The 13,586-nt window shown below is 30.4% G+C and overlaps 1 protein-coding gene across 1 annotated transcript; it reads right to left on the reverse strand.

Moving 5' to 3' along the window:
* Positions 1–2,614: 2,614 nt before the first annotated feature.
* On the reverse strand, positions 2,615–13,188 carry 14-3-3epsilon (14-3-3 protein epsilon). The gene is made up of 6 exons (NM_001162004.2): positions 12,558–13,188; positions 5,753–5,952; positions 5,527–5,633; positions 5,296–5,433; positions 5,001–5,206; positions 2,615–4,929 (listed from the first exon to the last, which is right to left on the reverse strand). The coding sequence occupies exons 1-6, from the start codon at positions 12,619–12,621 to the stop codon at positions 4,871–4,873; spliced, it is 774 nt and encodes a 257-aa protein (NP_001155476.1). The 5' UTR covers positions 12,622–13,188; the 3' UTR covers positions 2,615–4,870.
* Between the last annotated feature and the right edge of the window lie 398 nt (positions 13,189–13,586).

Consider the following 13,586-nt stretch of genomic DNA (forward strand, 5'->3'; position numbering starts at 1 on the left):
AATATAAATTATGTGCTTATTATATTGAACTTGTGACGAATGAATGAATGAATTTAGTTTAGTGTTTTTTTTTTCTTATTAGTATTATTATTTTTGCAGCCCCCCCCGATATATTTGATCACCCTACGCCTATGGATAGATTGTAATTTTTTTAATCTAAAAATAAAAATGTAGAAAGAAAGTTATTTGAAAAATTATATTTATTTTTTAATTCAGTAAACATATAGATTATTGTAACTGTCACCCTGTAAATGTATTGCATATTTGCATTGAACAACTAAATTAGATCTTTATATTTAGTTCAATGATAATTTTAAGTAACTACTCTTAATGTTGAACTTTTTTCTTTCTTTTCTTTATTTTATTTGTATACTTCTATAATATTCATAACATGAACCCAGCTCATCCGTCTACAAGCATATCTATGCTTATTGGATGAGCTTGCAAACCTACTATAAATTGTTTGAAAATATTGTTTTATTTTGTTTGTTTGTTTGCTAAATAAATATTTATATTATTATTATTTTCCGTGTCAAACAAACGCCGGTTGTCTGAAAGTATGTTTTTATAACGCGAAATTGTAACGAAAAAAAATTTAAACTCGTAATTGTATAGAATGGATTTCTAACTTGGTCTGCTATAGATTGAGAGTATACAGAAAAATATGCAGCTCCTACAACTTCCAAGCTGATCATAAATGTGCGTAAGTTCCCCGAACACTGAAGCTAAGATCCTTGAAAATCTGTCAGGTACCTACATAGTCATATGTCCCTATATTTTGAGATCAAAAAAGTTTCAACATAAAAGTCCAAAAAGTGGAAGAAAAATTCCGATTTAATTACTTATTCTCTTTTCTAAGTTATATAGAAAACGGAATTTTGAATTTTTGTATCGTTTAATTAGTAGGAATAATACCAAATTTATTTTCTTTTTTTTCAAAATTCACCTTTAGTTTACTGATAATAATAAAAAAAAATCCATTTTCTACATAACCTAGAAAAGAGAATAAAGAATTCAAATATTTTTTCAAAATTAAAATTGGACTTCTAAAAGTATAATTTTTTCTTCCGCTTATAAGTTTAAGTGCACGAAAAAACGACCAGCCTCTGACGACCTTAATGATTGTGAGTTGTGTATAAAATTGTGTTATTATACAGTAAAGACAATATAGAAACAAAGAATATAATAAAATATATTTCCATAAAAGGTTTAGAAAATGTAACTTTTAACTAGGTACTTTACAAAACGGTAGTGTTTAGTGGTTACAAAATAAAAAATATATTTAAGGATATTTTCTGTAAATATTGAACAATTGATTTTGTTCAAACTTCAAGGTCAAGTTTGGAACAGCTTAACCTTTACTGACTGATCCAAGACAATTATAGCTATTAAATATTTAACTAATTTAGAGAAGAGACCAAACAAATTTTGAAATTCTAAATTAAGAAAAACCTTATTGTATTTGTTTAAAGACGACAAAATTCCGTTTTTGGTGGGTAATAATAGAATTCATATTTCCTGGGCCAAAAAAAATCGCCAATCTACCCCTGGACACATCTGTTTCAATAAGTATAATTAAACCGTCTAGACGAAACGTAAAACTTATTTCGGCATATCACTCAAACCCGGTGTAACCTTCGTTATTTAATTATCAAGCCGTCTCCCTGACTCCGTCTTAAAGTTGCAAATGCAAATATTTAATATCTTATGCAGGTAGTTTATAATACACAGACACTTGTGACACATTGGTATCGGCAACAATGTCTGGGTTCGAATGAACCTCGGTATGCGCTTTGTAAATATTTTATGAGGACGCTATAGCATCATGCGTTTTTCGTCAGTCTTACAAACGCACGACACGGCACATTTTCCTTCACTAGTTTCAATATTGGAGTAAATTGACCCATTGTCAAAGCATGATTTTCAAGCATGCGAAATATCGAATTAAAGTAGACGCTTCAGGACAGACAGGTCTTACATAAAAGTTTAATAATATGTCAATTCACTCTAATATAAAAAGGTAACAGCTAAATATTGAAACTAGAGAACGAAAATTTGTTGTCGTACGTGTGCAAGACGGAGACAACAAATATGTATGGGGTCCTCTTAAAGAAAAGTGGCCAACCTTCCACTCCACACTGATCATAATATATTATACGATAGTCTGACGTTTGTATATTTTTAATAGGTATGCAGTATGTTGTTTTCGTCCACAGTCAGTCACTCACCCAGTAGATGCGTCATCGCCTCAACGGTCTGAACGAATATTACAATAGTCCTTATTAAATAAATATTAGGTAAGATCGACGACCTTGTGTCCAAATCGCGTACAACAAAATATTGTTCATACAATACATATTAGGTACTTACAATTCACAACACCCAGTACAGGATGTTGTAACTTGTAATACTATGCATATTATCTACGTGTAACCACTTTTTTTTTACAAAACGAATAATTAATAATTATCTCTTTGCTTAAACGGTCACAAATATCCGTAGACAGACTGTGAAAAGACTTCTTGGATGTGTTTTCTGTCTGTGAACGATTGGCAACTATTTACCCACGGCTACTGTTTCCCGTGAAAAATAAATATAATACAAATAACAAAAATTTGAAAGATGTAAAAATTTAATGCAATGGCGCATATATTATAATAGTTTTAATGTTATTAATTATATTAATATTATTATCGTTTAAAGAGACAAATAAATAATAATATACATCTTAAAATTGTACGTAAAAAAATTACTGACATGTCTACTAAAAGTTACGTTAGGCGAGTCTTCGTCGTCGTATGCAGAAGGGGTGGTGGGACGTAGGAGTATAGAGTACAGAGGTTCCCTGACCTACATACACACGAGCGAGATCACACACACGCATACACACACACACACACACTAGTTAAACTATAGTCGTATTGTTGTTCAAGTGTTGAATACATATAATTAAGATTATTTAAATTCCTGTTAGCTGGCGGGGCGGCAAAGGAAACGCGCTCCGTTAACACTGTCAAATAAGTTTCTTCAAATATTTATTACTATTTTTCAATAATCACGTATACTGAGAAGTAGAAAAAAATCTACACAATAAATAAGACTAAATAATCGATAGGTGGCTAAGAACTACGTAAGTTTTTCATTATTTTTTTCAAAAGTTTTAACTGTAAACATTTTGGTCCGTATTCGATGTGATCAACACACACAATAAAAAAAATACACACAAGTATTGTCAGTACATGTAGTTAAATGATTACAGCGCAAGAAAAAAATATCACAAAAAAAAAAAAAAAAAACTCGAAATGCTATCAATAAAGACTCGTGCGATACGATAAATAAACAGAATAGAGCGTAACAAACGTATATAGTATATTGTTATCAATTATCATCGTTTAAATGTTATTATTATTCGCACAGTATACACTATAGACGTTGTTTTTTTTTTTAATAGTTACAATATCTAGTTTATGAAACAAAAAAAAATCAAACTTATAGGGAAAAACTTGATGAGAAAGCATTACGATTTTTTTTTCTTCGTTTAACAAAATTTTTATATAGTTAATTATCATATATTATAATAAACCCTATAATAATTCTATAATTAACATATAACCTACGGATTTTTTTTTTTTTATCTAAGAAAACGGAATGACGAAAACATTCAAAATGTTGCACTTGTTTTCTTTGCGTTACAGATGTTAAAAAATCATTAAAATAGTACTACAATTAATTATTGCTGAAATTATGTTCGAGAAGTCGAGACTATTGTTCCGTTATGAATTAGTTGATTAAATAATGGTATCATAAGAGGCAGGGGTTAGATTTTAGAAATTTTTTGATGAAATTAGTATTATATAATGATCCCGAAATACTTCATGCTCAAAGTTAAATACTTGTTATAAAAGTAAAAACTAATTGACACAAAAGCATACATATTTATATATATTACACATATATATAATTACGTATGGTATTTTAATTTAGTATGTTAAGGTGAGAATTTGGCAAAAATAAAAAATAAAAGTAAATAAATGTATAAAATAAAAATTCATTCTAAATATTAAATAAGAACACTACGGTACACTTTGATTCCATTTTTCTTTGTACAATTTTCATACATATTTTATGTAAATGTTTTTTTTTTTAATTTTATTTAGTTACCATTGAAAATTAAAGTGCAACAATAACCAAAAAGTAATAAAATATAATAATTGGTCATGCTAGGTTTTGTATCTACTAATATTAAAGTAAATAAATGTAATAAATGAATAACAAAAAACACTGGTTTAATTACAGGAACTGACTTTGGTGGCGGCACACCCAATGCGCCTATTAATTCTGAATTCTAAATGAGATTTTTGAGTGATGGTTTTGTATAAATATATATTCTTTAGTATAAAATAGAAAGAAAATGTTACTCTCTTAAGTAATCAACACAAAGAATTGAGGTAAGCTACGATTTGTTTAATCGTTTTTCTTTCTAGAAAAAAAAAAAACAAAAAAAATAATTAAAAAAATAATAAAAAGCCTTATAATTTAAATACAAAAATAAAACTTTTAACACATAATACTGAACAGAAAGACATAAAATTTGTTTTTTATCGAATTATTAATTTTTGGGAATTGTATAAGATTAAACCAAAATTGCTGTCGCATGTTCCCCTGCCAATGAGATAAAAGTAAAATCAAAGTGTACGAAAAAAAAATTTGACAGTCTTGGAGTGAGTCGCTTTACTTTACTTTTAGGGCTGTAACTATTGAATGCATATTTTAATGTTTTCATATTTGATATTATTTGTACACAGACACTGTTTTTTTTTTTTCGATGACAATTATAGTTATTTTATTATAGAGCAGTCACAGAAGGCATTTATGAGACATCTTGATCTTCAACATCTTGAAGCTGCTCTTTAGGTTCAGCTTCTGTACCTAAGAAAAATAATTAATTTTAAAATAAATAAAACAGAACAAAAGGTTTATTTATTTGTATTCATTCATACCATCTCCTTGCATATCTGAAGTCCACAAGGTTAGGTTGTCCCTTAACAACTGCATTATAAGTGTAGAATCTTTATAGCTCTCTTCGGATAACGTGTCCAATTCAGCAATTGCTTCATCAAAAGCTTTTTTAGCTAAATGACAAGCTCTATCAGGTGTGTTGAGAATCTCATAGTAGAATACAGAAAAATTCAATGCCAAACCCAACCTGTTAGGAATAATGTTATTTTTAAAATTATTTACAAATATATAATTGTTAATATTTATGCTATCAACATTTTATGTGTATGATAATACCTTATTGGGTGAGTAGGAGGTAAGTCTTGATTAGCGATATCGCTAGCGGCTTTATAGGCGACCAGAGAATGTTCAGCGGCTTCTTTTCTGTCATCTCCAGTAGCGAATTCGGCCAGGTATCTGTGGTAGTCACCTTTCCTGTGAAATGATTTATTTTTTTTTTTTTTAAATTTTATAAAAACAATTTCCACATAGATCATATAATAATAATAGTACATTTAAGTAACTTACATCTTATAATAGAAAACTTTAGATTCACCAGAAGCAGCGCATGCTATTAAATGTTTGTCGAGTACATTTAGAATGTCTGAACAAATATCCCGTAATTCTTTCTCGACCTGTTAATCAGTTAAAATTATTTTTTATTAATACATTTTTTAATTAACTGACGAATATTAATTAATCCTGAATGTATTTTATATAATTAATATTTGTAAGTTGTCTGAGTAGTACAAACCTGCGATCTATATTGGCGGATCATCTCTAGCTTTTCTTCAGCACCTTTGTTCTCTTCTTTCTGTTCAATACTTGAAATTATGCGCCAACTTGCACGCCGAGCTCCAATCACATTTTTATATGCTACAGATAACAGGTTTCGTTCTTCTACAGATAATTCGACATCTAACGATGCTACTTTTTTCATGGATTCTACCATTTCTATAAATAAAAAATAATATTTAATTAGTAACAATATTGAAACTCGGTTAGTATTTAAACATACTTAATTAGTATATTATTATTTTAAATTTCTCGGGACATAATTAGTATGTAGTTTTAAACAACCCGAGACTTAATTCGTTCTATAAGGTTTTATAGGGACTTAGTTGCCTCCATTCATTTGAGAGGAGTCGTACCCATCAAATTTAATGCTAAGTATTTATTATTATCCAATGATGGTTTTTTTTTGGTATTTTAATTTATAAGCAATTTATTAGCATTCTAAAATTAAATATTTCTTGTAAAATTTGTATACTCAAAATTTGCTTTAAAATATCAAAAATAAACTACTAATGATATCTGAACCTTTAAATTGCATAGGTATTCATTATTTGTATTATTAAAAAAAAAAAAAACAGAGTAAAATAGGTCCATCTTTAGTTTTCCTTAGGATAAAATTATGTTATGTGTTAATAAGACGGAGAAATCATGAGATATCCTCTTAAAGGTTAGGTTAGGTACCTATTACTATTGGTAATATAATAAAAATAATAAACGGGTATAATGTACAGTAATATTAAATTTAATAAGATGAAAAAAAATTCCAAAAATAGGAATTAAAACTTTAAACTAGATGCGAAGGTTTTATTTATACAAAATAAGTACCTAAGTATAATTCAATGCCCAAATAAATTATTTTTACTATATTATCTAACTTATTACCTATATGATTAACTAAACATAGAAAAAATACGATTGGTTTTTGAATAAATTTAAAACCAATAGTATTAGGTACATTATTTATGATAACGAAAAATACGATAATCCATATGGGGATGAAACGAAATTACGTTAGCATGACATGTATGTGTAGTGTGACCGTGTACGTATTATGTATTGTTAAGTCTAGCAAAATGTTTTTGCACTTTGATATACATAATATACACGACACATTGCATACTAACTAATAATTGTAAACTACATTCTACAGTAGAGATTAAGACAAAGGTAAAAACACGTAGACATGGTAATTATAGGTTTTTTTTTCCTAACCTTGAGGTTTTTCGGGTTAAAAATAAACTTTTTATATGACACCAGGACACGATTAACACAAATATCATGTAATTGTGTAAACGAAATAAAGATGACCAACACGAACGGCCCGATAGTTGTTTTTACAGGCCAAAACGGGCACGTCCAATATATTATCGTGTTTCGACCCTAAATATTCAGTCGCTCACGCCCACCATAGTTATCGCGGATAAACGACGGCGTAACAATCGATTTGTTATAAATTCATTATATAATGTGTAACACACATGATTTCGTAGGTGGTTGCGACAATTTTTTTATCAGCGACAATGTCTGGGCTAAAAGTTTAACTTGCAGATCAATAGACCATCGGGACGTACATGAGGTGTACACGACGACGCCTGGGTATGGAACATTGGAACGTTAGTAAAGTTGACATGAAGGGGAGACCGCCATCGCCATGGCAACATTATACGCTGTAGACTGGTACGGGCACCGTCACACCCCACCCCCGTCCCACCAATCTACCACGCCCGCGCTAGCTAAATTAAATACATTGGCTTGGTGACAGAAAAATTACTCTTCAAAAGACGACGGTATGTATTTAAATAGAGTATCTACGTATATAATATTATTATGCTGACCGACCATATTAACGGTTTACGAAATTCGAACATCACTCGGAAATATTTGTACGGTTGAAAAATGATCAACTCACATTGGTGTAACTTACATTGGTACATTACTTTTGTGTAAATATAACTAATATATTACATGGATTTTAATCGCTAGCTAGTAAACTTTGGCAAGCACAGAGGAAATAGTAAATACTTACCCATTACCTGTAGAGGGAGGGAGAAATCAATTACAATTGTGTAAAATGTGAGGATGTGTTAAAATATTTAAAAAAATATAGGTAATAATTTTGTAGTTGTATAGTATAGAGCAAGAAGGTTGATATTGACTACCGAGTTGATTACCTAGTATTCATAAATTTCATATTTTTATTACCCATTAGATATTTGGTTGAATGGAGATACCTAAAAATTGAGTCCTTCTCTAAAAATTAGATAAATAGCAAAACTGTAAATAGTAAATCATGTAAAATGAGATTTTAATAAAGGGAAATAATGTTAATATTGATTTTTTACTTCCAGGTCACTGAAATATGTATTAATAACACATTTTAGGTAATAAAATGGTAGTTTATAACAGTTTAGAGGTAATATTTTTATTTTAAGAAAACTAATTTATATTTTATACACACCTAATTTCAAATTCTAATTTAAATTAGAAAATATTATTCAACCTACAAATTATCAATTTATTATAAATCCTGTATTTTTCTTTTTTTTTTTAATGAAAAATGTCCTAATTAGGTATTGTGCTGTTCATTAATAATTCATGAAATTATATACGAAACAATTAGGTTCGCTTAAAAAAGAACGAGATTAATAGCATTATTATTCAATTGTTTAAAATCATTATCTATTGGTTTTTAATGTTAACTATAAAAAGTATAAAAAATTGGGTAGGTACTTCTAACTATTTAAGAAATGTATTTTGTAAATATTATTAGATATTAATTTGTCATTCATTATTTTTTAAGATACCTATAAAATAACCTCAGACTCAAGGAAATTGAACTAGTAATTTAAAATATACTGAATAATAGTAGATATGTACATTATATGTAATATTCATTAGGTTGCTATATCTATCTAAGGTTAAGAAAACACTAAAGTATCTATGTAAAAATTAAATTGAATAACATATACGTATTTTAAAAATAATAAATGTTTTTTTAACAAAAATTATTATAGGACATAAATTAACTAATCCGCAATATCAAACAAATAAGTATCAAGTATACTCCCGCATATATCTAAATATTAAATAGAATCAAATTTCTAGTCGAATTTTTATGGTAGGTATCTAATTAAATTCATCAAGATTTTAAAAGGATAAAACAATTTTATAATAACTAAATACATTTGAATTTCTATATAGGCACCTATTATCTTATAATTCATATCCTGATCTAATACAACTCATGTAAATCGACAAACATAAGGAGTAAAAAAAATTTCATAACAGAGTATACCTATCTACCAATACCTATCTCCACAACCTTTTGTATCACATTTTAACAGTAATGTTCTATATTTTTAATCTAATAAATAAACAGGTAACACAATTAACAATATAAATCATAAAATAAAACAACCATTTTGAATTTCAAAATTATTAAAATAATAACCTCTTTTATTGGTAAATAAACTTAATTAAGTAAACAACAATATAGTAATTAATAATTCTGTAAATAACAAAATTAAATAAGTGAGTACTCGGAGAATGTATCATAAACACCTGCTTATTACTGTAAAGTCAAATGTATGTTAGTATAATACTAGTAATAATATATTATTTTGATATTTGATAGTTAGTGTTTATCGAGGTGTTTATGAAGATTCAACGTTAACTTGTTGATTAAACTTTAAAAAAGTGTGACAGTTTTTTAATATTTTGATTTTTTAAAAAGTGCAATTATAATTTTATTACCTATTAATTTTTTTCTATAGTTACCTACTTATACTTAAACTCATTTTAAAATATAAAACAATAAAGAAGTAGTAAGAACACAGTAAACGTGGAATTAACTAAGTATAGTAGATACATCATATTGAAATGCTCTGGGCGTGCAATACAATAAAAGCAAACTGGTTTTTGTGTCTTGTTTATTTTTAAAAACATAAAAAATTATAATTAGGTATACTGTATAGGTATCTAGGAAACAATTGTTGAAATACAAAACGAAAAACTTAACTTAAAGTATAATGGCAGTATAATGTAACAGTGTAATTAATATTAGTATTAGGTACCTATTATTTAAAACACAGTAACATAGGTATTGTTAATGTGATGCACTTAAAATACAATTTTGTTTAGGTACCTACCTATCTAACTCATACTATTTAACAAGGTTTACTAAAGGGTTATATGAGTTCTGTAATAAAAGTAGGTAAGTTATTACTGACATTATAGGTATACCGCCTCACAAATGATTTAGAAGTTTTATGTAGGTATAAAACAAGGAACCGTTAATATTTATTCCAACATAAATACTGATATAAATTAAAATTGTAGGTATTATCTACATATATGAAATAATGATACTAAATAAGTAAATACATACCTATATTTATATATTTACTTATTTAGCTGTCTATCTTTTTAAGAGCATAAACTGGAAAAAAACATTTAATAATAACTAATAAAAAATACTAACTAATCTAGTTTGTTTATTTTTTTTTTTTTGTGTAAATACTCAGTCACAAACAGTAAATATTTAAACTGCTTAATATAATCTTTTTCAAATGCAATAATGAATAATTTAATACTGGCACTACTTTTAAATTTTAAATTTAGCTAGTCTTCAGATAATTAAAATAAAATTCTTCACGCAAAAATAAGCAGATACCTACTTTTTGTACCTATAATATAATTATTTTGCTGTAGCTGTTTAATTTAAAACCATACCTGTATAAAATATTAATTCTCAGCACCTGTGTAACTATAGAAGTTTTTTTAAACAACACCTCTATGCAATACATTTCATAAAGAAAAAATTAAATTGTTGATATAATTAAAATATATTATTACCTTGTACCTACTTGTACATTAACACTACTTAATACTACAACATACTCGGTAGTAGGTACTCTCAAAGTTTTTTTTAAGATATTTCATTATAATTAGGTACTACTAGAGTTGCAGATTTTAAATGTCTATTGTTGAAAGTCTAGCATAGCAATAAATATTAGAAGCAACAAATAAATGTATTTTTAATTAGGTATCATAAACAATTAAAGTCATTAATAAAACATTATATTTGCTAAAAATCTAGCCAAAAACTTTCTAATTCAAACTATTAGTAAGATATCTTAGAGGCCTACCAAATATTATAACATAAATATTTCAACCTATAGGAGTCTAAAACTATCTATATTTGTACACGTAAATATGAATATACACAAAATAAATTGTTAATGGCGTAGTGTAGCCTAGGTCGAGGCCTAGGTATACTTTATTATATTGGTCAATCTTTCAAGATTTAAAGACAATTATTGCCAAGTTAAAATATAAAATAATTTTTAATATAAAATATAATATGAGATCTGAATTACTACCACCTACCAAGTAATGGTTAGTCAGTAGTACCTAACTCTGGTAATAATCCATATTAATTTAAAATTTGATAAATAGGTACCTTATTAGTATAGTTAAATAACTGTATTAGATACATTGAATTAGGAAATGGATGATAAAGAATCGGCCTAATTAAAATTCAGAAAATAATTATGTAGGTATTTGATGCATTTATACTAATTTATACAGGTATTTTATCATCAATATTAGATAGATTCTGTTTAAATAACATGTTTACATATTTCAAATAGCAGATAGGTAGGTAGGACAGTAAAATCACAACAAAAAGAAATTTGGTACTATGAGATGTTTTGATATATAAATGTTTATTTTTTTTGTAGATATTAAATAGAGTACGGGGGTAAATATAAGGAAAATAAGTCAATGTCAATGTTATACCTAATTGATTCCATTTAGGATATCATAAAATATTGAACAATAGTTTTTTTTACATTAAAAATACCTTCAAGACAGATTTAATAAGATCAACACCTATTGCGTTTAAACGATATAATATTATCATCGTGGGTTTCACCATAAGTTTTTTCTAATAAATTTGTGTGGGACAAACACAGACATACCGCCAGTCCAAAAACCAAGATTCGGGGAAACTACTGGAAACCCCTAATGAAAACCGGCACCGGCGACCGTAAAAAAAGACATTACGCATCTCGGGAGATAGGTGATGTTGGCGGCGTCGCGACGGGATGGCGGGGCGGTGGGGTGGCGGAGGCGTCTGGCCACGGCGGTCAGAACGGGCGAGCGATATACAACGGGTGAAATTCCACCGTGTGGGAAGAATATTAACGGTCGGCCGAGGTGGCGTCACCGCGTCGCGCGAGCGATATCATATCGCGTTCGGGCGACGGTGACGACCAATAGATTTTTGCACGCGATAGAAATCACGGACGTCTAACGGTACAAACCTTCGGCGAACATTAATTTTAATAATAAAGAAATATTTTACTACTGTGCCCACACACGCACGTACCGTTACATAGGTGCGCGATGCGGCTAACCTAGAAAATGACAAATATAATAACAGAAGGTAGTAATAATAGTAATAATAAATATTTAATATTGCATATTATATATAGTGCATCCGATTATTATCCTACGTATTGATTATTTGGGCGCAAGGCGTAGAAGGCGGCGGCGGCGGCGTCGGGCGGTCGTAACGAGCGAGTATCGCGGGGTGGCCTTTGGCGGTGGAGGGGGGAGGCCGAAAACGGCGAAATTTCGACGGAAGGACTCGCGGACGTCGCCGAGAAATCAATTGGGTCGGCGGAACCATAATTTGAACAAATAACAACCATATAATTACATATGACGTTGCAAGTTTCCACGACTCGGTGCGTACTCACCATCGTATCTTTCCGCCTGTTCGGCGAGTTTCGCCTTGTACACGTTTTCCTCTCTTTCGGACATGGTGAAGGCTGTGTGGTCGTGTTTTTTCAGCTGCTGCTGGTGCGGCGGCGGGCGAACGGAGACGGTTTATCGTCGGACAACGACAGCACTCTTGTGGACACTCGCCGGAAGACGGATACTGGTCGAGATTCGACGGCGGCCGACGCGCAAGAGATCGTTGGCGGGACGACGACGGCGAACGACAAAAACGCGTGTGCGATATCACTCTGCCACTGCGTTGAGCACGACGGCGGACGAACGGATAATACGATGCGATATTATGACGTGTAACCGACTAAATATGACGGTTGCGAGATTTAATAATAAAAATATTAAAATGTTAAAAAAATCGCGGAGATACGGCGGCGGCGTATTCGTGGTTCGCGCGGTTGGGTTGCGGCGACGGCGGCGGTGGATGCGGTTTGTGAGCGGACGTTACGTCGTTTCCCGTCGCCGACTCGCGAATGGTCTCTCTGGAAATATGGCCGCACCCGTCAGGCCGCCAACGTGACGCTCATGGAAAAATAACTCGATATAATCGATCTGGCGCGCGCGCGTCTCTCTGGCGGGCGGACGTACGACGACTATACACGTTCTACACACTGTCTGTCTGCCGTCTACCACAACTGCGTTTTAACGATTTTTTTTTCATTTATTCTCCTTTCCTTTTCGAGTTTCGACCGACCGGCGGCGACGACGAGTGAGTGAGCCAGTGAGCGACTAGCACGGCCGTCGTAGCGGTAGTTGTATGCACGCGGCCGGCGGGCGCCCTCCTGACGTACTTTGTTCTGACGTGTCGTAATAATAAAAATTATACAGATACCTCAATGCTCAATACCTGTCCTGTTATAGTGCCTATATACCTATTATCGGGGGCCATGTTTTTTATTTTTAATCGTTAATAGTCATAATATAATAATATTATGCACGTGATCGCAAACACAAAGGTCGTACCCATACTAATGTGTATATTGTATATAATATAA

Source organism: Acyrthosiphon pisum, chromosome A3 (genome assembly GCF_005508785.2).
Source record: "Acyrthosiphon pisum isolate AL4f chromosome A3, pea_aphid_22Mar2018_4r6ur, whole genome shotgun sequence".
Classification (NCBI taxonomy): Eukaryota; Metazoa; Arthropoda; class Insecta; order Hemiptera; family Aphididae; genus Acyrthosiphon; species Acyrthosiphon pisum.